The sequence below is a fragment of the Gadus chalcogrammus genome, chromosome 16 (genome assembly GCF_026213295.1).
Source record: "Gadus chalcogrammus isolate NIFS_2021 chromosome 16, NIFS_Gcha_1.0, whole genome shotgun sequence".
NCBI lineage: Eukaryota > Metazoa > Chordata > Actinopteri > Gadiformes > Gadidae > Gadus > Gadus chalcogrammus.
In genome coordinates, this window is record NC_079427.1 from 4,030,021 (window position 1) to 4,056,917 (window position 26,897).

General features: G+C 46.3%; 1 protein-coding gene across 4 annotated transcripts; it reads right to left on the bottom strand.

The window, feature by feature from the left end:
- Positions 1–669: 669 nt before the first annotated feature.
- Positions 670–26,327, bottom strand: LOC130405497 (tripartite motif-containing protein 3-like). Of its 4 annotated transcripts, XM_056610597.1 has the most exons (14): positions 26,216–26,327; positions 23,262–23,362; positions 14,575–14,766; positions 12,657–12,900; positions 11,310–11,461; positions 10,739–10,919; positions 9,495–10,230; positions 8,260–8,363; positions 7,494–7,661; positions 6,986–7,154; positions 6,289–6,348; positions 5,731–5,801; positions 5,050–5,190; positions 673–4,729 (listed from the first exon to the last, which is right to left on the bottom strand). In XM_056610597.1, exons 3-14 carry the CDS (start codon positions 14,718–14,720, stop codon positions 4,577–4,579), a joined length of 2,325 nt encoding a protein of 774 aa, XP_056466572.1. In that variant the 5' UTR covers positions 14,721–14,766; positions 23,262–23,362; positions 26,216–26,327; the 3' UTR covers positions 673–4,576. The 4 variants fall into 4 exon arrangements, with proteins under 4 accessions (XP_056466574.1, XP_056466572.1, XP_056466573.1 ...); XM_056610598.1 differs by lacking the exon at positions 23,262–23,362; XM_056610596.1 differs by lacking the exons at positions 23,262–23,362; positions 26,216–26,327 and adding an exon at positions 25,606–25,723 and having other exon boundaries at positions 674–4,729.
- Between the last annotated feature and the right edge of the window lie 570 nt (positions 26,328–26,897).

Consider the following 26,897-nt stretch of genomic DNA (forward strand, 5'->3'; position numbering starts at 1 on the left):
ACGGTATTACATATCTCATCCATACGTGACAAACCTACTGTACAATGTTAGAACTACTGTAAACCAAACTCCTCAATGTGGGGGGGGGTTTGATTTTTCGCAGTGAATTCCCATGATAAACAGTATTCATCAGTGGTTCAACTGGTGGTCCAAACACAGCTTGATTTCGAGGCCCTGAAAAGAAAATGCGAAATCCAACCTGCGTCGACTCCGTAGATTGAAACCCAAATTTCAAGACAGCTGGTCTGCAGTGTACAGTGTGCTATAGTAACTGTTGGACCGTTCAATACAGCCGGAACCCTGCCATTACCATTATCATAATCATTAATATTATGACATGAGAGAGAGAAGTTCTGAAGATTGAACCTTGAAAGAAATAATTATCGATCCTTTGTACAATAGGACTGAGTTGGTTGGTTCATTATTTTTTTTATGCCTTATAACAGTTGAAAGGGAATATTAATTGTTTTATATAATCGTATAGTTGTAACTTCCATTCAGATATACTTCCTCTTGATTGTTTTAATTATTTATTTTTTTATATTGCCAATATCCCCTTCCTATCCCCCAGCCTTTCGTTATGAACTTCTAGAAAAAGATATAGCTATACATTTATAAATATGCATCTCAAAGTGAACATTCTGCGTGCCATGTTTGCACTGAAAGTATATATAAGAGGGAATGCCAGGCTTTGTGTTGTGGTTTGGAATACTTTCATTATTCATAAAAAAAGGGAAACAGTGAGTTCCCATTGATTACCTCATACCGTGCCGTCCGATAAACTCTGACTCCGCCGCTTCCTGAAAAAGGTCACCTTGATTTTGATTTTGTTTTCCAGAGCGAACAAACCTTTCTATGCAACCTATGAAATCATGTTGTTCCCTTCCATCGTTGTGCGTGATTCGTCTGTCCACAATCTACTGCATCCACGCGATGACGCTGTAAGGATCTCCTGTCCGGTTGTTCTATCATGTTCACCGCAGCGAAGATGGTAGAATACCTTCTGCCTTTACGCTCATGAATGTTTGTACTGTATATATACACAGCCATGTAAGACTTATGAATATACACCGTTTGGATGTTTTGGGAATGGTTCTGTTTCAATAAAGACTATGTGCTCTAAGTATTTCTAAGTTGGACCACAAGCACAAGGTGGTCTAAATAAATGAATAAAAACCGAATGAATTACATTAACTTTCTCAATTAACAAACATTCATCATATCCTCCTTTAATGTGTGACACCGTCTGGCAACTAGATCGAATATATTCGTTACCCAATTAAATATCCATTTGACTGTCTAATAACCCGTTAGCACAGCTGAGAGAAGCAGCTCCGTTTAAATCAACGTTTTCCGTGAGAGCACTCTGAACTACATCACAATATCTTTTCTTCTGTGTCATTAGAAGTTTTGTTGGTTAAACTGCCCCAAACCAGTTAAGAATCAATGAAGTGTGATAGTGAACAATCTCACTCAGCCTAAGGGGGAATCTTATTAAAGATACTGGGAGATGAATTAATGTCATTTAAGGGGAGGCAGGACTTCACATCAACTCAGAAGCGCCTCAACGCCAAGAACTGGATTATTGGATTTTCTCTCTCTCTCTCCCTCTGTGGTTGTTTGCGTGTGCGTGTTTGTTCCAATTACCCTCGGTATATAATTTCAGTCCATTGCTCAGTTTCTTTTTAATATTCTGTAATAATTTAACCAACATTATTGAATGCCTATTGCCATGTACTGGCCCTGCTCATAGCAAATAGGACTATAAAAGCAATAAAACAAGCAATTTGAGGGCACCTTTCTACAACATCTTTGCCTATCAATATCAGTAACTAACTTTAATATTATTAGATAACAGTTTAACGTTTCGTAATAAACATCACTCCACATCTCCGTAAACCATGTGCTTTTATTACCAGTGCATATTAATAGAGAAACAGAATCATTTGGACCGGTGTGACACAAGTTAAAAGAGTGTAAAAGAACACTTGATAATATTGTTGGGCTAATGGTGGCTAATGGTCAGCCAATTGCACACCTGTAAAAAAAGGTGTGTGAGGCTTCCGTTTGGCAACAAGTCACAGAATGGATTAGGTACGTACAAAATGCTAGCCAGTACTCTATAGAACACTGCTTAGACACAGTGTTACAACAGCTTCAAAGGGCCCCTGTAATACTGATTAGCAACTAAGCAGTTACAAAATCAACCCATTTGTGACATCATAAATGGACGCGTCCACACAGATGTGCGATGGCTAGCTCGGCCTCTACCTAGCTAGTTAGATAATATTCACTGGGTCGGCTGTTGGGTATAGGGTTGTTGTTTAAATGACTAATCATCATTACCATCGGTGGTAGAATAGGGGCCCTTTAAGTGACTGGAGTTGTGTCGGTTGATACCACCAACCAACCTCTTGGGTTCATATGTACCTAGTCCATCTACTGCTGTGGCACCAGCGCTCAAGGGACATTACACAAAACAGACACCGGAGGGAGACAGAGGGACATGTGGCGTCAGTCATGGTGTGATTCAACACGTTGACACAGGCAAACAGATATTTATGAAATGTGGAGCTCTGAAATCGATCGTTTTACATGAATGCCATCAATATTAGACGGCGCATTTGATGGCTAATCTCTTCTAATAAACGATGAACTGTTGTAATCTACAGGGGTTCTGATGATGAAGCAAACATACATTGCGAAGCATCTCCTACAAGTCTACCGGTCACTTTAGATCAACCTAAATTTTCTTCAACAACGTTCGACCACAAAGCAAAATTTGAAAATAAATCCACAATGAGATCAGTACACAATGAGGAGCCAATTTCTTCACCACCATGGTAAAGAGAAAATAAATAAATTGTTTGTCTTTCCAATTTGTGGAAGTAATTAAGTATGAAAGATCTGCACTAAATTAATGAGCCACACAGTTCCGGGGATATCGGAGCTTCTAAAAATGGTGGCTTCACAGATAATGGGTTGGACCACCCCGGGCTTAGCCTAGGAAGTCATCATCAACCAAGGGATCTAAATAGAACAGGACTGTGGCAACTACAACTCATCCACCTATTCGTGCTTCAACACCACGCAAAGTTTGATGCTTCCCCCCCCAAAAAAAAAGATATGAAATTAGAAAAATAAATTTGTAAATGCTGAACTAGTGTAAAAAATTAAATTAAATTAGCCCCCCTTTTTTTTCTTTTCTTTTTTCTCCCCCCCCAAAAAATATAAAGAAAAATGTAAACATCCCAAAAAAATATTGTGCTGTTTAGATTTTGCAATAAATATGAAAACACTACTTCTCTGCAAGCATGTGCTGGGTACATTTCTCAAAAAACACACTTAAGAACAGCTGCCATACACACTTGTCTTTAAATGCTGTGGTCTATCCAAAAGGCTGCGCGCGTGTGTGTGTGTGTGTGTGTGTGTGTGTGTGTGTGTGTGTGTGTGTGTGTGTGTGTGTGTGTGTGTGTGTGTGTGTGTGTGTGTGTGTGTGTGTGTGTGTGTGTGTGTGTGTGTGTGTGTGTGTGTGTGTGTGTGTGTGTCAAAATCGTAGCACATGTATACACGGAGTTGATAGCAATATACACAATATACATTTATGCATACACAGTACATACAGCAAATCAATGCACAGATGGCGTGTGGAGAGCGAGATGTAATGTTGTTGGTTTTCATCATCATATATTATGTCTTTTTCATATACAAAGTGTATCTGTTGCGGTAAAAGCGAAGCGCAGCGCAGCTCGGTCCACTGACGGCACTAACTACGTTTATAGTAAAAGCAGACCAGCGGGGTCAAAGTATGTGCGCGTGTGTGTGTGCGTGCGCGCGCGTGTGTGTGTTCTCGCCCAGGCATTCGGGGCCAAACGAAACGTCATGCATATGGACAAGGTATGGCTCATTATACTCTTTACACGGGCCATCTTCACCGCCCCTGGGCTCGGATCTTAATACGAGGTTTAGAACACGCCCAATGCGAGTCTGGACAAACCGCCATCGCTCCCTACCCAACACACACCGGAGGCTAGCACAGGACCTGGTGTGTGTGTGTGTGTGTGTGTGTGTGTGTGTGTGTGTGTGTGTGTGTGTGTGTGTGTGTGTGTGTGTGTGTGTGTGTGTGTGTGTGTGTGTGTGTGTGTGTGTGTGTGTGTGTGTGTGTGTGTCTTTCGATGGTATTGTTAAATGGCCCCTCCTGTAGACAGCTGTGAGGCCGTTCTTCTGATGGTGGCTTTGAGCGCCCCCTGCTGGATATGGAGAAAAGGGACGCTGGCAATTGTAGCTCTAATGGCTCCTAGGGGTGTTGACTTTGAGGGGTCCCCTACTCTAGATAGCGGCAAGGGGCCCCGAGCGTTAATATCTGATTGATGGTAGCAATTAGGGGCCCCTACTGTCGATGGCTGTGAGGGGCCTTTAGCAATGGTAGATGTAAGGGCCTCTATTGATGGTATTCATTGGGGGGGGGGGCCCTATTGATCATAGCAGTAAGGGGCTCCTTATGGTGGAAGAGCTTAGGGGCCCCTAGTGATGGTCGAGGTGAGGGGCCCCTAGTGATGGTCGAGGTGAGGGGCCCCTACTGTAGGTAGCGGTAGACCTTGAAGCAGTGGTTCCCAGAGTCCGCCACGGCGACGTGTCCGTCAGACGTGAGGGCCAGGCCCTGCGGCCCGTACAGGGGGTCCGCAGACGTGTTGATGTAGGAGAGGAAGGAGCCTGAGCTGTCAAAGACCTACAGGGACGGACGGGGACACACACACACACACACACACACACACACACACACACACACACACACACACACACACACACACACACACACACACACACACACACACACACACACACACACACACACACACACACACACACACACCATTTTAGGAAAATGTTCCTGAGGGAGATTAAGAGGTTTTGTCCTTCCTCTGTGGTAACTTTTATAATATATGGGAGTTTGTCCAGAGGTGGGGGGGGGAACAGAAAGTGAGAGGAAAGTTCCTTCCAGGGACACATTAAGGGTGCGCACGTCCTTCTGTGTTAAGGCTCTCCTACCTGAATGCGACTGTTGCCCCAGTCTGCCACGATGATGTTGCCGTTGGCGTCCACGGCAACACCGGTTGGAGCGTTGAACTGGCCGTTCCCCTCGCCGTGGGAACCAAACTTAAACAGGAACTCTCCGTCTGCGTTGTATACCTGTGGGGGGGGGGGGTGAGAAAGTTTGGTTGGGTCTTTTGTTGTTGTTAGCATCAAGGGGGAAATAAATAGGAAACCACGGTTATCTCATCGGGCAACGTGTCCGTAAAACAACTGCAATCATAAATAATGTGCAACGAAATAATGTGCAACGTTTATTGATTTATATGACCTGTTCTCCCATCATTCAAATCAACCAATCGATCGAAAAATCACAGAAAGGAAAGGGGGAGCCTCTATTTATACTGGAATTTTTTAGATGGGGTAAATAATGATTAAAAGGTGACATATTATCAGGTGTGAGTGTGATTAGCCTTTACCAGCCGTTTTGAAAATCTGCCTCTTCTGACATCACAAGTGGGCGTGTCCACCTAGATGTGTGCTGGATAGATCAGTCTACCAGCCTACCCACAGTGGACTGTAGCAAACGTTGCTCATCTATCCGTCAGACATCTAGATGGACATGCCCACCTATGATGTCATGATTTTCAAACCTAACCTGGTGGTATAATCTTTAATAATAACCAGGGCTGGCCATACCTTCACTGAGTGGTTGTGGAAGTCCGTCACTACGATCTCATTCTTGTTGTTCACGGCTACAAAGTGAGGACCTGAGGGAAGACACGCGGGGGGGAGAAGGGAGGAAGACAGGAAGTGTGAGTCATCAGTCTTGAGGAGAGGAAATAGAGGAAGTTATGCGCTTAATATAGATATCCATGACCAATCCTTCAACAGTATTTCTCCTTGCTAGTGTCTCACTGGGACCGGTGTTATAAAAGGTATATCACGGACATAACAATAATCATCATCATTATCATCAACCTCAGCTTCCATTTGGTTGATGCATTATCTACAGCACTATAGAAAATTGCGATTGCATACACTTCTTAGCATGGGTTGGCCCAGTGGGAATCGAACCCCTGATCCCTGGCAATGTTAACAACAAGATCTACTAATCTGGCTTCACAGAATCAAGACACAAAGACAAATACGAACAGATATGACAGTAACAGAAAGGGCATTCAAGTGAAGTCCAAACTCAAGGTTTGGTCCCACACCTAGACACACACGTCTGGGCAGTGAATAAGGATTACTTACTGAAGACGGGGCCAGATTTACTCAGCTTTTGATCCGGTGCTATGTTTGCACCGCATTTTTCTAAAAGAAAAAAGGGAGAGAACGAGGTGAGCGGAGACGTCAGAGAGGCAAAGGTAGGAGATGATGTCAAGAGAGATACACGTAGGAGGTGATATGAGATTATGTAGTATGGGCCCAAGGAACAAGGAATTACAATATTCATTATTTTCAAGCAGCAACGGAAAATAATAACATAAACTTAAAAGTGTAGGTTCTTTATCAGGGCCACAAGCAATGTCTCGGGTGATAGACCTTACCCACCCACCAAAACAATAAATAGAGTCGCATTAATTTTAACGGGTCAAAAAGTGAAATGTTGAGTTACTGTATATTTGTTACTCGCTTCAAATAGAAATAAGTCGAGGGAAAGTCTATTTAGTATTCGAAAATTCAAATACATGACTTTGTCTGACCCGACACGTCTGTCTGCTTTGGGCTCAAGGCAATCATTTTAAGATACTTTTAGTTTTCTGGTGAAGCAATTGGTACCTGAATCCCTTATTTCGGCAAAATAACATTGCACTAGGTAGTCCATTAGTGGTCCAGTAGTGTATTAGCTACTAGCTAGCTCGTCACTTTTTAATGTGAAGATCTATTACTTAAGCTAGCTGTTGCTAACGCTAGCTGTTGCGGCTAACACTAGCTCCACGGACTTTACCTGCGAACTGTCTGTCTGAAGTTCCTTTGGCCCCGAACTTGGTGACCAGCTTCCCGTTGGCCTGGAAGATGAAGACGCAGCAAGCCTTGTTGTCCACGGTGATGATGTGCCCATTCTTGTCGACGGCCACACCCTTGGGTCCCATCAGACGTCCCACGCCTATCTTGCTCTGCCAGGAGCCAAGGGGGGTTTGATCATGAGTTTCATTGCGTTAACTTTCGACGAATACCTCCCTAACCCCGCACTAACCTAACACTTCACAACCTAGAGAGCAAGGTTGTGTTCTAGAGAAATGCAGCTGTGTTGATGGGCAGGGGAGTGTAAAGCTGTGGCTAGTGTGTTTGAATCCCCATTGAAAGGTAGTGGATTTGATCCCCAGGCCTCCTTAAGCAAGATGACGTCACCCTAACCAGCTCTTAAATAACATGTCTCTGATTTCACTGTACGCATGTGAAGAAGCGGCGCATGGTTGGATACGTGAATTCTCTTAATGGAGGTCCTTCCTCACCTTGAACTTCCCATCCGAAGAGAAGATGCTGATCCAGTGGTTGTCGTAGTCGGCCACGATGATGTCCCCGTTCATGTCCACCGTGACGCCGGTCGGGCGCTGCAGCTGGCCCGGGGAGCGACCTCTGACCCCAAACCTCATCTTGAACAGGCCGTCGTTCGAAAATATCTGAGAAAAAACAACAACATTCAATTAATGCATTACGACTTCATATTTCTGGATGTGCCGTTAATGTGAATTGTGTAACAATGGAATGAGCTGTGGTTACACCATAGAACAAAGGAAATAAACACAAGAGGGGAAATACGCCCACTTTGCTATGGAAATCGTCAGTAGTGTGGCGAACTGGAGTGGAAGCTGCCACAGTTAAAGAGCTTGGCCAGCAACAGCATCATGTCGGCTGCACCCACACAATGCTCCGACAAACCAGACAAACAAAACCATAAAACGAGGATTATGGCAAGAGCCATTAAAACGAGATGTTAAAAAGTGACTCATTCTGCTTATATGAAAGCATTACTCCAGTGTGGAGTGTGGAGGAGGAGGTTTATTATTATTATCGTCTCAATTAGTTTTCTAATGACAACAACAACATTCATACTGCACCGGAAAATGAATAGCTTCAATCGGCACCAACTATTATAAGATAATTAAACTTAAGCACTCTTATCGGCAGTGAAAATATATCAGTAAATCACCAATAAAAGATGGTTAGTTTAATGTGTACCAAAACCATTCATCTTAAAAATGTGTTTTAATGACCTACCTGTATACACTGGTTGTTGCTGTCGGCGACAATGATTCGCCCATTGCTGGAGGTGGAGATGCCTTGTAGGTTGGTGAACTCTCCTTTATCCCGCCCTCGAGCTCCTGTCAATCAGATCAAGAGGATGAGGTTGATATTTCATGAATATCTCCTCGTCTACGGCATATTGTGGATCAGTACATCCACCCAGGGAAGGCAAGTAGATGAGATATGGAAGAGGGTATCGGTATGAGAGAGATTTTACACAAGGTGGGAGAGGGATTACGTAGACGCGGTTTGGGTCCGCACCAATTGTTGGTTGGATTTAGGGGCTTTAGGACGGGACGGAATGTTTGGGTGCTTGATTTTGGGTGCAGGGGTTTTTGTTGGCTGATGAGTTATGATTTCGGTTATGGCTTGGATCATGGTCTGGATTAAGGTTTGAATTATGCTTTGAGATATGGTTGAGGTTGTGGTTTGAGACATGGTTGAGGTTATGGTTTGAGATATGGTTGAGGTTATGGTTTGAGATATGGTTGAGGTTATGCTTTGAGTTATGGTTGAGGTTATGCTTTGAGATATAGTTGAGGTTATGGTTTGAGATATGGTTGAGGTTATGCTTTGAGATATGGTTGAGGTTATGGTTTGAGATATGGTTGAGGTTATGGTTGAGGTTATGGTTTGAGATATGGTTGAGGTTATGGTTTGAGATATGGTTGAGGTTATGGTTGAGGTTATGGTTTGAGATTCGGTTGAGGTTAGGCTTTGAGATATGGTTGAGGTTATGGTTGAGGTTATGCTTTGAGATATGGTTGAGGTTATGGCTTGAGATATGGTTGAGGTTATGGTTTGAGATATGGTTGAGGTTATGCTTTGAGATATGGTTGAGGTTATGGTTTGAGATATGGTTGAGGTTATGGTTGAGGTTATGCTTTGAGATATGGTTGAGGTTATGGCTTGAGATATGGTTGAGGTTATGGTTTGAGATATGGTTGAGGTTATGCTTTGAGATATGGTTGAGGTTATGGTTTGAGATATGGTTGAGGTTATGGTTGAGGTTATGGTTTGAGATATGGTTGAGGTTATGGTTGAGGTTATGGTTTGAGATATGGTTGAGGTTATGGTTGAGGTTATGGTTTGAGATATGGTTGAGGTTATGCTTTGAGATATGGTTGAGGTTATGGGTCGGGTGCTTGGGTTCGGGCGACCGTCGGCAGTGGCGCATTGCGTTCTGCGCGAGGCCCGGCGCCACTCACCCACGCGGTAGATGAGCTCGTCCTCGATGGGGTTCTCCTTCTTCTTGGTGGTGCTGTACATGCTGGACGGCCGCCGCACCGCCTTCTGCCGCACGTGCCCGCCGCCGCCGCTGGGCGACTTCACCCGCCGCTTGACGTCGTCGGGGGACTGCAGCACGTCCGACGGCTTCACGGCCCGCAGGCGGAAGGGGCTGCCCCGGACCGGCTGCTGGTACAGCAGCAGGGAGAAGCTGTACTCGCCCTCCGTGCGCACCGTGTAGCCCACCTCGTAGGTGCCGTTCTTATTGTCCACCACCTCCACGTCGGGGCAGCCGACGGTGCCGTCCGCCGACGTGATCTGCGCGCGCAGCGCCGCGTTGCCGCTGCGCACCAGCTCGCTCTCCTTGTCCTTGGTGGTGACCGTCACCGTGGTGGGCTGGCCCACCAGGGCGTGCCGCAGCCCGCCGCCCGTGGCCACGCTGGTGTGGCCCACGGCGCCCGTGGTGATGAGCACGCCCAGGTTCTGGATGGAGCGCCGCAGCCCCTCCGTCTCCACCTGGCACTCCAGGTGGCCGTTCTCGTGCGGCTGCTCGGGGAAGGTGTGGCGGGCCAGGGCGCTCACCCGCTCGCTCATCTGCTTCTGAACGAGCAGCACCTCGGTGGCCGAGCCGTGGCTCAGGGCCTGCTCCGTGAAGCTGCAGCTGGCCTGGATGTTCTCCTTGCCGCGCAGGAGCGACGCCAGCTGGGCCTGCAGCACCTGGAGACGGGGACGACATCGTCAGCTGCGTTGGAGGAGCGCGCCGGTTCATTTGGGTTTCTGAATCGCCTCGGAACTAGGGGGAATCTGCAAGCTCATCAGTTATGTGTCCTGGCAGATGGTGTGGTGCCCCTTCTCGTTCAGAAAGATTTCTAAATGCGGCTATGATGATGATGACTGTACGGAAGAAGGCCACTCAGGCAGTTTGTTTACATCCAAGAAGACTGCCACTGATGTGAAGCCTTCTGTGGAAGCTCGCCATCGTGCGCAATGCAAACAACACTGTCCTCCGTCTCTAGCCTGTGATCATCCTTGAGCAAGATGTCCTAACCCCCCCCCCCCCCCACCACACCTACACCGAGATGACATGCCTCGTTAAATCGTGTCAGCCTATTTAAGATACCGTCTTAGTGCATTGACTCTTGAAGGATACAACAACAACAACAACAACCCTCTCCAAGGACAAAAGGGCATTAACAGGAGCTAGCTAGAGAAGGGCCGGGCTGACCTTCTGCTTGGTGCTGCAGATGTTCTCCACCTCGGCGATCAGGGCGTTCTTCCTCAGGTGCATGGCTTTCTCCAGCTCCTCGAACGTGTTGCTGATCTCGGCCACCGCGTCGTTCTTGCGGTCCGTCAGCTGCTTGGAGATCTCGTTCACCAGGTCGATGGCGGCCGTCAGCTGGGGTATCCTGTCAGGAGAGGGGTTGAGAGGGGTGTGACTCGGTCTGGTTTTCCCGAACACTGCTTGCAGGACGTAACTTTTTTAAGGCAAGGGATTTGAAGAATGTGCTAAAGCCTTTGCTAGGACTTTCCCTAAACCAAAACACAGATAATCATAGCAAAAGTCTCTCAGGCCTGAATTTATTGGGATCGGCACAAAGTGATAGAAAAGTCCAGATGTTATTTTATAAAACATGAAATTAAATGGGTTTTTTTATAATTAGATTATTAATCATCATAAAAGGGAACCAAGCTGCAGCTTTTGTCCCACAGCGCCCCCTAGTGTAAGAGCCCCCGGCCCAGTGGGACGCGACCCACAGATTGAGGTCAGAAACGCAGTACCCAGCAGGGATATGTACCTGTTGCGGACGGTGTCCAGCTGGTCGTTCAGGGCCGTCTTGTGCTGCTCCAGCACGTCTCGGAGAGGCACGGTCATGTGCTCCCGGTGCTCGCCCTCTGTGCACTCGAGACACATGGCCGTCTCACACGACTCGCAGTAGTACTCCATGACCTGCAGGGGGCAGCATAACACAAACCGAACGGTGAACTGGAGCACCCTGGGCGGAAGCTAAAGGGGTGTTTGAGGGGTATAATCGCACATGTGCCCACCCCACTCACTTGCTCTCATACACATGCTCATCTGAACCTAGACTTGAAGCTATGGCCGAGGCTTAAGCCCTGGCTGGTCTAGTCCTAAACCTGACAGTACTACTAAGCATAAGTGGGCTAAAAAGTCGATGTTGATGCACCGTTTGTAAAGGGTGTGGACGGACCAGGCGCGGCCATGGCAATAATAGTCGCCGTGGACGGACCAGGCGCGGCCATGGCGATAATAGTCGCCGTGGACGGACCAGGCGCGGCCATGGCGATAATAGTCGCTGTTTGGCCCTTAACGTTTCAGGAGGTCTGCGGCATATGAACAACTGTACGAAACTAGTTTTAAACCTTTAGGTAGCAGGCTTACCTTGCTCTCGTGGTTGGGACAAGTGGTAGTAGACCTAGTATTAGCAGTAGTGGTAGGCCTACCTTGCCCTCGTGGTTGGGGCAGGACAGCGTTCTACAGCTGGTAGTAGCCCTAGTATTAGCAGTAGTGGTAGGCCTACCTTGCCCTCGTGGTTGAGGCAGGACAGCGTTCTACAGCTGGTAGTAGCCCTAGCATTAGCAGTGGTGGTAGGCCTACCTTGCCCTCGTGGTTGGGGCAGCTGGTAGTAGCTCTAGCATTAGCAGTGGTGGTAGGCCTACCTTGCCCTCGTGGTTGCGGCAGGACAGCGTTCTACAGCTGGTAGTAGCTCTAGTATGAGCAGTAGTGGTAGGCCTACCTTGCCCTCGTGGTTGAGGCAGGACAGCGTTCTACAGCTGGTAGTAGCCCTAGCATTAGCAGTGGTGGTAGGCCTACCTTGCCCTCGTGGTTGGGGCAGGTGGTACTAGACCTAGCAGTAGCAGTGGTGGTAGGCCTACCTTGCCCTCGTGGTTGGGGCAGGTGGTAGTAGCTCTAGTATGAGCATCGGGGGTAGGCCTACCTTGCCCTCGTGGTTGGGGCAGGTGGTAGTAGACCTAGTATTAGCAGTGGTGGTAGGCCTACCTTGCCCTCGTGGTTGGGGCAGCTGGTAGTAGCTCTAGTATGAGCAGTGGTGGTAGGCCTACCTTGCCCTCGTGGTTGGGGCAGGTGGTACTAGACCTAGCATTAGCAGTGGTGGTAGGCCTACCTTGCCCTCGTGGTTGGGGCAGGACAGCGGCTGCGCGGCGGCCACGGCGCTGACGGACTCCAGGCCGCTGGAGGCCTGGTGGCGGTTGCCGCACTCGGGGTCTCGCTGCAGGACGTCCATCAGGTTGGTGATGAAGAAGTTGTTCTGCAGGGCCGACACGCCCTTCTCCGGGAGGATGGACGTCTGCCGGCACACGGGGCACGACAGCGTCAGGGACTGAGGCGGGATGTAGTTCTGTAAGCATCTGAAACGGGACGAAAAGGGAAAGGTTAAAAGGGTCTGTCTCTCTCTCTCTCTCTCTCTCTCTCTCTCTCCCTCCCTCTCTCCCTCTCAGCTGGCCAGTCATAACATAGACTTCCTCTAATTTATTATAAATGTTCTTTAACTTCAACCAGCCCTGCATGTAGTGAAGCCCTAACGTACTATGTTTACTATAAATCCTTGCTCTACAATTGACTGTCAGTAGAGGGCTGACCTGATTCAATTCTGCCTTAATTAAGAATTTAAATACCCTCTTTGCAAGACATTACTTGACTAGGAGTAAAACACTAGATCAGTGAATTTTTGTCAAGTTTCCGTTCAATACATAATTGTCCTGATGGAATGTAGTTTAATTTTATCTAAGCTACCATAAAGCTTTATTACTGAGTTTAAATGCCAGACCCCAATGGAGTATCAAATAGAGACTCTGACATTTATTTAAACTGATTTAAATATCATTCTCATTATACACCGTTTAGGAACGAAGGTCATAAATTATACAAAAATAAGGTAATGTGGTTTTCAAAGTCTTCTTGGAGACAGAAGTTTTGGCCCTATAAAAAAAAAGTACCCGTGTTATTCCTAGGTTAGCTGCTGACCTCATAGGAGAGATATGTTGATGACAGAATCACTGGTGTATGGGACTTAATGCGATAATTCATATTATTACATTTCTGTATGAACAACATCCTAACCACTACCACAGTCATGACCTATGGCTTATTATTAAAGGATGACTTCTGGATATTTTATCCTATTTTCCCCCCATCATTTTGTGTAAAGGATTTATGTACCCAGTATTGAGCAACTGAAGCCGGCATCTGCGAAATGGGCTGAAATGTAATCCTTTGGGGCAAAAGCACCCCCTCAATGTATGTCCTCTAAAAGTGCTTGTTTTTGCTAATGACCGGCTGAGCTTGTCATTTGTGTGTCTTGACAACATTATGGCAAGGATCCCTAAAGAGAGGCGTCACACCGAGTCTCGCTCAAGGGAGTGGTCTCACGCTGAAATCACAGAAGATTTCCCTATTGTCGTCAGAATCTCACGCCACCTCCAACCAAATCTTTTGGCGAAGGCTAAGCTTTTGGAGTCCAACACAACATTTTCCGGCACTCTTCTCTCCAAACCTAACTCACGTTTCTACTCCTCTCTTCCTGCCACAACGCAACACTTGTGAGATTTGAGAGCATCGTAAAACAACCATTTAACGGATGACTCACAGCTGGATCAAAATGTTGACAAATTTGACTCGGCCTCATTATTTATACTTTGGGATTTTTTAAAAAAAACTGCTGCTAAACTACCGGAGCAACAATTACTTTGTCTACCCTGCATCAACGCGGTTTTAAAACGGTCGCAAGGGTTCAATATTCCATCATCCATTATATAATTAAACCTTGCAGACCTCATTCCCGTGTGTGTTAGTTTAGGTGTTGCCGCAGGATTTGAAAACCTAACCTTTCAAATGAAACCTGTGAGTTGAAGGCCTTAACTATTACCACACGTTATTCACAATATGTATGCTGTGATTTGAATTCAGTTTTTGATTACGTTTGAAGTTTAACGCATTTTAATTTTTTTTAAGTTTTTTGAGATGTCCTAGCAGGGTGTCGGGACTGATGATGCCCGGGGCCGGAGGTGGGGTGAAGAACTTACTTCTCGCAGAAGGTGTGGAGGCAGGGCAGCACCTTGGGGTTGTGGTAGTGGTCCAGGCAGATGCTGCAGACCAGGAACTGCTTGTCTATCTGCCGCACCACCGGGCTGGTACTGCCACTCTCGCGCTTAGCCATAGTGAGAGACATTCACGACCAACTCAGGTACACCGACGGATCGACCCGACCGTTTAACCTGAGAGACCCAGAGACAGAGAACACTAAGTTACACAGATGTCATCGATCCGTCGCCCACTTCAGGCTCAAGGGTCATTCAAGGGGTTTTATTAGCATGGAAAATGTACATTTACATTGTCAAAGCACATCAAGTCAAATAAGAAATTACAAAGATAGATGGAAAAGGGGACACAATCACATATTTGTTTATTCAAAATAAATGTTTTAACTGAATTGGTCCAAAGGAAATGTCACACAGAGGTCTTTACTCTGCCCTAGAACCGGGCCATAGAATGCCAGCTATCCCTAACCTCCAGCCAACTCCGCTGTACCCACAACTTAGCAAGGAGGCATAGCAGACAGAGGGTGAGAAAGAGAAAGACAGGGACAGTTAAACAGAGGGTGAGCAAAAGAGGGACGGAGACGGACAGACAGAGGGTGTGACTGAAACAGAGAGACGGAGAGAGAGAAAGAGAGATGCTAGAGGTTTTGAGAGACTAGATTCTACATTGCCATCAGGGTGTCTAATATCTTTCTCCCCATCCTCTCTATCTCGCTCGCTCCCTCGCCCTTGACCAATCCTCTCCCTTCCCTCTCCCCTCCTCTTCCTCGCCCCGTCCTCTTTCTGGCCCGGTCCAACGCAAGCAGCAGGAACAAGTGAGTCACATCCACCACCGGCCGAGTTCAGCAGGGACAACAGGAACAAAAAAAAATTAACAAAATAGACTGCACAGCAAAACGCCTGACATGTCAACACTGTCCCGTTTATTCAGCCCAAGTAAAAACACAATAGTGTGACACCGGTGATTTACTTTACGTCATCTTCAACGTAGCCTCACGATTAACGAACGCAACGACAACTACCTAACGAATGTCGACGAAAAACACAACTGAATATCTGTGAAGAGAATAAGATAAATGTCCTAATCTCTCGACAACCAATTATAGTTTTAAATGTTTTAAAGTGACATTTCCTTGATATACGTTACGTTTTTCTCTTGTATTTTATTGCCAGTGAAAGTGTCTTTCAGTGTCAAGGAAAGCGCTATATGAATAATAGCGACTATCACAAACTTTGGGAGGAAGAACAATTGAGACTGCAGACCCCCCTACTGTGGCTGAAATGAGGCTTATTGATGAGGGCAGCCATCCAAGATAAAAGCTCATTCGGAGGGACACTTGGGTGGAAATAAACACGTCCACGTTGCACAAGACAATCTCCCTGCGTTGTCGTTTGGTGATTTTAATTTGGCGTTTATTGTTGGTCCCAATACAGCAGGCCTTAAAATGGTATTATGGGATAGAAGAGATGCCATTACATGGTACAAGTGTATCAGTGGGTCAAAAACAGATTAACGGTGTGAACCAAATGTCACACTACATCTGTCATATCAGAAAAAAACAAACAGATTACAGGCCACACACACACACACACACTTGTCTAATCTGTCGTTTCTTTTGTGATGTCCACTCAGTAGTACTGAATATCCTTCCACTATAATATTTTTTTTCCTTCATCTCGGCCGTCATTCTGTATAGTGATGTACAGACCGCCATTCTGTCTGATAAAAGGATGGTATTACAGTGAAAAATATGTTATTTTGATAGAAGACTAGAGGAAGTCCTGTCACAACAAGAGCCAAAACGGGTTTTGGAGACCCATTTTCCCTGACGTTATAGCCTGATTGCTGTACTTAAATAAAATTTGAACTTTACTTAGCAAGTGAGAGTGAGAGCCAAACTCCTCTGACTGTTATTTTGATAGCCCTTCATCACAGTCCCAGTCTCAAAGGGTATCACAGGCCACACCAACAGAGACCCCCCCCCCCCCCCCCCCTCTCATCCAGCCTGCGTAAAGGCTTAAAGGACAACGCCCCAAAACCCAGAAGGAGGAAAACCCCTCTGGGATGGACAAGGAATACAGAAGAAAGGTCTCTCCTTCTAGGGACAGCAAGGCCTGTACCAGGTGCCTACTGGGCATCACTTTTATGAATTTGTTATACATTACATTTACAGAAAACACTTTTAGGCAAAACAAAACAAACCTAATAAACAAACCTAATATGGCCCAGACAGACTTAGCCCGGAGCATGGGGTTATCTGAGTGCTCAACAACGTACAATGATAAACCAGCAGCCTCTTCTCTGATCCATTTGACTGAGAGCAGAACAAAGCTGGTGATAATAACCATCACAACCACCACCGCACCGCGCCCACACTTCACACTCCACCCACAAATACTACAGCTGGTCGAGGTGGCACACCTCGGCAGTGCTGCTCATCATGCTTCTCCCGTGAGCGGCAGGCCTAGCTAAAATGGCAGTCCAACGTTTTGAAGTCGTGTTAGGAGCCGATGGAATGGGAAAGGCCAGAACGAGTCCCGTTTGCTGGATGGAAGTTTTTCTTTAAAAAAAAGGAGGAGTTTTTGACAGAACCCTTGAGAACTAAGCTAAACACAAAAACCAAACTAAACACACTTTTCCTGTCGCCCAGTGCAGGGCCTCAAATTTACATTGCATTTCCATTAAGCAGGAGCTTGTATCAGAAGCAAGCAACTTAAAACTTGATGGGTCTATTGTTTTAATGGTAGTGCTTACATTGGCTACATTTACTTTTTGTAATTCAGCAGCAGAAGCTTTGATCCAAAGTGACTTTGACATAAGCAAGGTTGAGAACGATCTTAAAGAGTAGCTATTTTGAAATGTATCATCACATGTCCCATGTTCGATGGATCTAGATTACATTCTTTTTCGTTTTAATGGTTCTCTAATCGTCTCATGCCACACATCATATCTCAGATCCCACGTCCTATCCCTGATCTTCTCAGTCTTTGTTTAGTGAAGCTTACTGGGTCATACTAGTCCAGGTCTGGACTCTACACTTCAAGCGAACAGAGCTCCTTCATTATCTCCCCCAGAGGATGTTATTCCGTCTGTGTCGGCAGGAAGCAGTAGAAAAAAAAAAAAAAAAAAAGAGAGCAGGAAATCTTCTATCCCCCCTCCCCCCATTATTCTGGGATCCTATGCCGACCCCCGGCTGTCAGAGATCATACACCACCTGTCTCTCCCTCCCAGGGCGGACAAGGGGGTGAAGACAGCCTTTCCCTCTCCCTCTATCTTGGTGCAACTACACAGACCTCTCTGGGGATCACTCCCCTAATGCATTGCTTTCCAACCAGTCATTACTCTGACGACCCCCACCAAGCCTAAACATACCTGAATAACCTAAAACAGAGCCATTTCTGGCTTAAAACTAACCATCCTTAACCCTAACTCTTCTAACCCTTACATCCACCGTCTTTATTCATATACTTTCATTTCTTAATCATTACTGTAGAGTGTGGAGACTAGAGGATAAATTCCTCTCGCTGAAACCCTCTCTTGCCCACTCCCTCACATTAGAGAGAAAGAAATGCAGACTCATAAGCAGCTGTCTCTCTCTCTCTCCCTCCCTCCCTCCCTCCCTCCCTCCCTCTCTCCTGCCTCTGCCTTCTCTGAAAAAAAACTAGAAGCAGAGCTCTCCAACAATGACATTCCAACCATGCTTTCAGCTAACGCTAACAACTCCCTCCCTACCACGCTCCCTCCCTCCCTCTCCCTCCCTCCCTCCCTCTCCCTCTCTCCCTCCACCACCCTCCATCTCTGTGGCTCTCTCTCCCCACCCCACCACCCCTCTCCCCCTCCGTCATCCTCTCACTCCCCTTCTCGTTAAAAACCTTCTACCCCTCAGTTCCTCTTTCACTTCTGCATCACTCTCCCATGTACAATTTGTTCTCTATCTAAGATACAGTAAGTACAGTAATTTGTGTATTCCACTACTGCACCACACATTTTTTTAAATATCTTTTCAATTTGGTATGTTTTTTAATCTATAGCGCATGACCGATGACTAGATGAGTCAGACGGGGCCATTCACTGCAATACTACACCAACTCCCCCCCGCGACCCGTTCCTTCCTTCCTTAAGTTCACGTCTGAATGGCCTCCGATGCATGACATCACCAGGAAGCTGACGAGTGGTCCCACCCCTACGGCTCCTCCCCTTCTGTGATTTCACTGTGTGTAGAAAAAACTGTTAACAGGCTCTTCCTAACAGAAGCCAGACAGCCTGTGTTGAAATAGAGAGGAGATAAGTGCAAAAGGTAATGGAGTTCAGGAACAAACAAGCAGTCATAGTGAACTTTGAGCCCAATAACGTGTTGTTCTACACGCTGCTCGGGGCCTTCAGGTCACACACACACCTCAGAGGTTGTACAGACTGTGTTGGACAAGGCTGTGTTCTGCAGTAGAGGCAAGCCCACTGGGTTAGCCACGCTTAGCCTCAGCCAGGACTGTAATTAAACTGTTGAATGAGCTAGAAGAAAAGCCTCAACTGCTTTGAGGGGGCAAGTGGCAGGCAGGTGATATCACTTCTGAACCTCTTTCATATAAACAGTGTTAAACACCCATTATAGTCGTACGCTGTCCTAGGCTACAATTTCAGAGAGTACAAGATTCATAATATTCGGAGATATTGCAGTGTTTTTTATTGTTTTCATCCTATACATCTTCGACGAAACCACGATACACTGCACATCAGACGGCTTCCTGAGAAACACAATCTTGCATTCATAAGCAAGATATATTGTTGAATCAATACATCACAAAGAACCACGTACTAATGTTGTAATACCTAATTTCCCTTCGGCTAGCCAACCCCCTCTCCCCATCCTTTGTTTATGGTTTCCTAAAAAAACGGCGTGATCAGCAGTTAGTACAGTAGGGGTTCATTAATCAGCCCGGTGGAGCGGGAGACACATGGGAGGAGTGTACATCTGCCCACCAGAACGTTGCTTCCACATCCAGGCTCCCGTCCACGTGCTCGCTCTGGGAGAACGGATGCTAATCCACCGTGTGACCGTGTCCCACCACTGGATCCATTCACGGACGACGTGTTGTTAAATAAACAGCAATGACCAGCTCATCGGGAACAGTTGGGAGGAGGTGGAGGAGGAGGAGCCCTTTCCAGGGACCCATCACCACCACCAGGGATCGAACCAGCCACCCTAGGCGCCTCTTTGTTAACCTACTCCCCCTCCAGAACTGAATTGCCATTGTAACGAAGAAGGACCGGTCTTCCTAGGAGTTGTTCAACTAATTCACACTGGGACCCACCAGCAAAATTTGAGTGTGTCCATGGGACCCACCTACAGACACACACACACACACACTCAGAAGACTCACAAGTCTGCCAGAATTGTATCCCCTTCATTACAGGGGTACTGCGTGTTGTCAGGTCGCAACTCGCCTCCAACTGGAATGCGATTCGCTACCCATTCTGGGACTCTTGAGTTGACCCATACTTTAAGAAAACTTTGGTCAGCCTCATTCCTCACACCTTAAGAACGCTTTACTCAAGTCTACACAGTACCACCGTCCCGAATGTACACAGTCACTGGCCGTTACAGCGTTTGTCCTCCACTTCTTGGGGTTGCCGGTTCAAGCCCCACAGCTGCGAAGTATGGGTGAGCCGTCATGACGACGGCACGTTGCGCCACCTGTCCAGCTCCGCTGGCCGGTCACCACTCCACTCAGAGTTCTACTTGTCCTTACGCCGGTCCTTACTGCACTGTGACTGCTCTGCCATCTGGGTGAGCCCTCAGGTCTCTCAGACAGTCACAACACCATCTCTGTGTGTCACCTCCCATGACACTCACAGCCACCACGCCCACCCAGTGAGGGGACACCCATCAGTACCTTATTATTTATTCATTTAACGTACCGATTAAGAAGCACATGCACGTGTATTCCTGGTGGTTCTCATTTATATATTTCATCTTTCTGAGATAGCACTCTGCTCCACTGAGACCAGTGGTAATACAGTGACCCCCCCGGCCCCCACACAGGTCAGAGCCTTTTGTTACAGTAGATCGGTTTAAGAGGATTTCAGGAAAGGAAACATCAGCGCCTTGTTTTAATAAGCCTGGATGTGATCCGTCTTTGACTCGGTGACCATGTAAGAGCCACACCCGGTCAGCTTATCTCTCCCTAAATCCCCTCCATTCATAAAGTGTGACGCATCATTACGCATGGTCTGCATATCCCGTAGTTACTGTATAAAATACTCCTGTACAGTTGCAGTAGTTTATGGCCATTATTCCTTTTTATCGAATTTTCTTTTGAATGTTGGCCTGTGAAGCCATTAGTAAAGCTGTGATTGTGCTGAAGGTATGTATAGATACGTTCAAATTAAATCTGCTGACAACTCTGAAGTCTATAAAAGCCCTCGCTGGCAAGGGCGATCAGCTTCCAAAAGCCAAGACCAGAGAGGAAAGTTAGATCTGGAAGAGGAAATCTTCCAGGGTGGTTAGAAACAGCAGATGCTGTGTGGGCAGAATATGGTGAACAGATCAGCAAGAAAGGAGATATTCTTCACTAGGTTGACCTACTTATGAATTCCTGAATAGCATTCCTCCATTTATTAGCCTATTTAATTGATTTATGCTTATTCTTGCCAAGCATTAAAAGCTTTTTTAGAAAGCCTTTACCTTACTCTTGTTAGGAAGCGTTAAATGCCAAGTAGCCTAGGATTCTAAGCCCCCTTACATGCCATGTACTTTGATATGCCAAGTACCACAACATGAGCATAAGCACACCAACACGCCAAGCCCCCTCAAATTTCCAGCAAGGTACTCTTATGCAACTACGTGCACCCTAAATGCTTTGTATGTGATATCCTCCACACACACTGAAACGTTAGGACTAAACGTATCCCTCTTCCTGGTCGTGTTCGATTCTACCCCAAGTCATGTTATAGTGAATAAGACAGATTGGTCTGAACTGAGGTGTTTTTGGGGCTCTCTGGATTTGGAGAAGTGCCAGTCTGGACCCACTCTAGAAAAAACCTGTCCCACTAAACAGTGGATCCACCCCCAACACTCACCGCCTCAGACGATCGTCTCCGCAGTTATGCAAGCACTGCTACACATGCATTAAACCATTAAGAAGCTAAAACTGCAAGCTTAACAGGGGATGTTAAAGGAGCTATATGTAACAAATCGACTGTACTAAAAAAATAAAATTACCGTGAAATTTCATCAGAGATTAAGAAAACGTGCTGAATCGAAAGACGCAATATTCGACTTTGTTTTGTCCTATGCGCGCTACACTAGTCTCTCATTGCCACTGCCAATTTCCACACTACGAGTTGCCAGATATGCTACTGAGCTGGTTTATAATTAGAAAACAAATAAATTGAAAAGGTTTTACGTTATAAATGTATAGTGTAGGCCTTGTTGTTGCTTGTTGTAGGTTGAGGACCTCCTGTCTGGGGAGGATGGGGTGGGCAGAGACCACTCTCTCATATTGTGAAATTAGACTTCACTACCCGTTGTAATGTTACAGAAGGCACCTTTAACTGCTACTGCCATGGTTGCTAATGTCATACCATTCAGTTAGGTCAAATAATGCTTCCTGCCCAAAGACTCAGTGAGTATAAGCAGTTTTAATTACAACACACTTTTTTATGCAAGCTTGTGTCAATAAACAGAAACTGATCTAAATATTAAATCATGGTCAAAAGATAAGTATACATTTTTTAATATTTTTTTGAACTAAATCTAGGGTTAGAGATGTATTTGTATCGTCTGTTTCTAATGGCTGGTGTTCACTGTTGTTATACCTAGTACCGGTAGTACAAGATAATCTTGGAGGCCATCTCAGGTCATGAGACTGGTGCACCGTGTACACCCGGTCTGAGAGCTGCTGTGTGTCTGAGGCTCCATCATATGACCTGGATGGTTAGGAAGAGGACAGCAGGGCAGCTGGAGAGATAAGCCGAAGAGAGCGTTGTTCGACTGAGACTGACAGACAGATGGACAGACTGGCAGAAGGACCGCTAGACGGACAGTCCAACGGAGCGAAGGACGGGCAAAAAGAACGGGCAAACAGCCAAACCGGTGAATGGACAGGAAGACATACACTTGAAAATAAAGGCTGGCAAACGGTAAGCTAGACTGCCAAACAGACAGACCGGTCGTCGTCATGGTTACATGTGAATCCACTGCAGAGTGCTGGGCATGTCTTAGCTTCACACACACACACACACACACACACACACACACACACACACACACACACACACACACACACACACACACACACACACACACACACACACACACACACACACACACACACACACACACACACACACACACACACACACACCTTTATTGAATGAATCACATCATGTCATACCATTTGCCTCTGCAGAGTGAAGTGGGCTGTGTGTCGCTCCAATACCGCGATGAGATTATGTGACAGAAAATAACGGATGTGACTAACTCTCCATAATAAAGCTCTGCCTGGGGTTACCTGAAGAGCCCTCAAAAGGGAGAGGAATATTTTGAGAATACTTTTCATATTTTATGTTGAGACACAGCTCCTATCCTAAAATCTTCATGTGTCTGCATTAGAACAACAATATGATTACTATGATCACTATGATTATTAAAAATGCACTAATTAATACTTACTCTCAGCCCAAACCCTTGTATCAGATAAGACGAGGCCGTCTGTATGTAGCCTAAACAGATGGTGACGAGTCGGCTTCGGTGATTGGTTTGATGAAGACAAGCTGGCCAAAAATAAAAGACTTGTGTCAGCGGGACAAATGATAAACTATTCATGGCTTGGAATCACTCTGTGGTTTGAGGATCAATGATGCCGATGTAGTGAGGAAATGACTACTTCATCCTGCTGTTGCTGATCAATGGTCAGTAATCGTACAGGATCAGCTCAAAAGTATAGATTGTATCCCCACCACCCCCCCAAGGATATTATTCAATACAAACCACAAATGGAAACAAAAACAGCAAAAAACAAAATGGCACAATTATCAAAGAAAAATGCAGTGCAAACGGAGGACCAATCCAAACAATACAGGATTTAGAAAAAGGACTATACAGACTAGTTATACTAGATCACTAGTAGAAATGAGACAATAATCTCTCCCGCTACAGCAAAACATTTGTCGTTTGGTGAAGGGGTAATTGAGGTGTATTCATGTGGTTCTATGAGACTAAAAAGTGTGTGCAACACTGCTTTAAAGCTGGAGATACTATTTAGATTCTGTGTTTGTTCAAAGTGTTGGCGTTAAGGACTGCAAACATGTCACCCCCACAAAGGTGTCATGACGCCACACACTCGAGCTCCACTATTAAACCAACGGTGCAAACCAGAGGGTCTGTTATCGTTTGAGCCTACTTGATCCAACACACTTGACCCCACTTGATCTGGTTCAGCATTCTTGATCGGTTTAGAATACTTGAGTGATCATCCAGTCCATGTGATTGTTTGCATGGAGATGATTTTTAGTTACTCAGTGACAGTAACAGCCAAAAACTGCTTGAGTGCATAGCAGCAGGACCGTCCTTGACTCAAAGCTGAAAGGATCCGATCCCCAGTGTCCTCACGAGTAAGCATCGTTGAGCCAAGGATGCCTCACGTGTGACCCCTTACAAATACCTGCTCATATTTTTTCTATTGAATATATCCCCAATTCCATGCAACCTTTATCCAACAACTGAATTATTTTTTTAAGGGGAATTAAAGGTTTCATGCAATCAAAACAACCTGTATTTTTAAATAGATGAAAGCTATATGATAAGGCCAAAATGAACTTTCCTCATCCCCATTATATTTGAAAGAAAACACGAGTTCAAAACGCAGATATAGCCTATCAAGAAGCCTATACTTAAACGGGCTCCCGCAGAATGTTGCAATCGAGGATATCAACAAATTAAATGATGTCTTGGGAAAGTTGGACGGACAGGCTACTTTTTTCCACTCCCACCATAAAAAAAAAAAGGATGCAGAAGCGTAAACAAGTTCATCGCAGTTATATTAGACCCTGTGTGGTCCAGGCCCTGCTCTGTCCACCTGCTAGATGCATGAGTTGATGGTGGAGATAAGAAGCAAGAGAGACCCTAGGAGGAGGAGAGAGAGTGACGGGCAGCAGCCGGACAGACTGTGCCTTGAGGGGAGGGTGAGGGGGGGGGGGGGGAGCCGGAGAAAGCTTTTCTAACAGAGAGCCACACTTTCCAGGCAGCCGAATGTAAACCCCTACCGCATTGTAGGCCTACCCTCTAAACCCTATTCTAAGGAATTTTTCCCTTTCTAATAAAAAACGCCCAATCAATAGCATTCCGCCCCAACCATCTGCCCAGCCGTAGCGGCAGACAGACAACCCCGGGATGATGCTGCAGTAGCCTACGAGGCAACACAAGCAGCTGATCTACAAAGGCCTAGCCCCGGGCCTCTACTGCACCGCGTGTGTAGGGTGTGTAGGGTGTGTGGGGTGTGTGGGTGTGTGTGTGTGTCCAGCAACAAAAAAAAGCACAAAACGACAGAATAAACCTCTAAACAAAAGCATCTTGATGACGGCGGCCCAGCCCGCACACTGCAGCAGACATGCCCACCTGCCGCTCAGCCGATAAAATGGAGCTGGGGGCAGTTTGAGGAGAGACAAGAGAGAGATGCTGCCAAGGGAGGTGTGAGGCCTTAGCCCAAACAGTTACATTTAATGCATGAAGGTTGTTTTTTTTCCTTGAGCTTAAAACAGTGATGAATGTAATCGCAGAGTAGGGGCACCGGGGATCAGCGGTCAGGCTAGCATCCCGTGATTTCGGGGCATTACAAATTCGCGGATGAGACGCTCCGATAAATTATTCATTACACCTCCCATTCCACTTATTGTTTGGAGGAGAGCGAGGGGGGGGTGGCGAGAAAATGGCCTCGTATTATTTTTTTTAACGGTACTAAGAGAATAAGTAGAAATGGCAGAGCGACACAAAGGGAGAATGAGCCGATTGTACTCACATGAATCCCGTGCGGGAGACAGCGGGCTGGGCATAAAGCGGCCCATTGTCAGTGTTGTATTCCTCTCGCGGAGCGTCTACCACACAGCGGACAGCCGACACTAATAAAAGGGCAGGGGCTGGAAGGGAGCGACAGCCAGGAAGAAGGAAAAAGAGGCGTATGTGTGTGTTAAAACACACACATACGCGCCCACCATTGGTCGAATGGGTGCAAGGGAGCCTATCTCAGGCGGAGGGGCGTGGTTTATGTAAATTCGTTTGGAGTATAACGGAGTTTGGGCTGCTGCAAAGGGGCGTGGTCTCCTCCTGGAAAGGGACCGCCCACTTTTTTGCCCATACAAGGACAATAGAGTCGTATTTTAAACACCTTTGTGTTTTGATTGTGGGGTTTAAATACGAGATATGTCACGTAAGACATGCAATGAACCCGTCTGGGCTAATGGCAACAATAACGGCAACTCAACTAAACTCCATTACTTCAGTCTCTGCTGACGTCAGTTACATTGACACACTGAGCTATGTTAGGGCTTATGAAGCATAGAATGTTTTGTATGTATGTTAAACATACATGTAGCCTGGTTATATAAAGTTTCGTCATGGAAACAAATTACCTTTTCTATTGGCACTTTTGGCCGTGCCAAGTCAAATCATGACGCGCAGATTTGCGTTTCCATTCCCAGTGTATTCCCAGCGAGCTGCGCTCAGATAGACCCGAGATCTACCATAACATGGGGTGCAGGAAGAGTGGGGGGCGCACCGCTTTGTGGGAGTCGGAGATAGCGAAAGTGATCCGGGCGGGTCAGACATGGGAGGTGGTATAGGACTACCGGAAGAGTTATTGTAGCCTACAACTGCGGGGCGTACAGCGAGGGACAATCACGATTCCATCTAGAAACTTGAAATGTGTCCCTGAGCGGAGGATTTTAAAGCTGCGATAACTCTTCTCATCCCCGGTTACAGAGTAAATAGTCTCCACGGGAACTTGGGGAGTGGGATGAGAGGGATCAGGGGGTGGGTAGGTCACAGTGTAAAAAGAAAATAAATATAGAGATGTATGTAATAAATATTGTGGTGGAGTGGGAACAGACATTACAGTTACCGTACCGCGCGCAGGAGCTGAATGGGTTGGGGTTTGGTGGGGTGGGTGGGTGAAAGGGTGGAGGCGAGGACTTTCTTTTATTATGAGACGTGGGGTTGCCATGGAAACTGCATCCCCTTTCACGGGCCAGCCAAGATGGCTGTGGTGGCGCTCGCAGCTGCATAGCACTAGAGTAGCAAAAGGCTCGAGCGGAG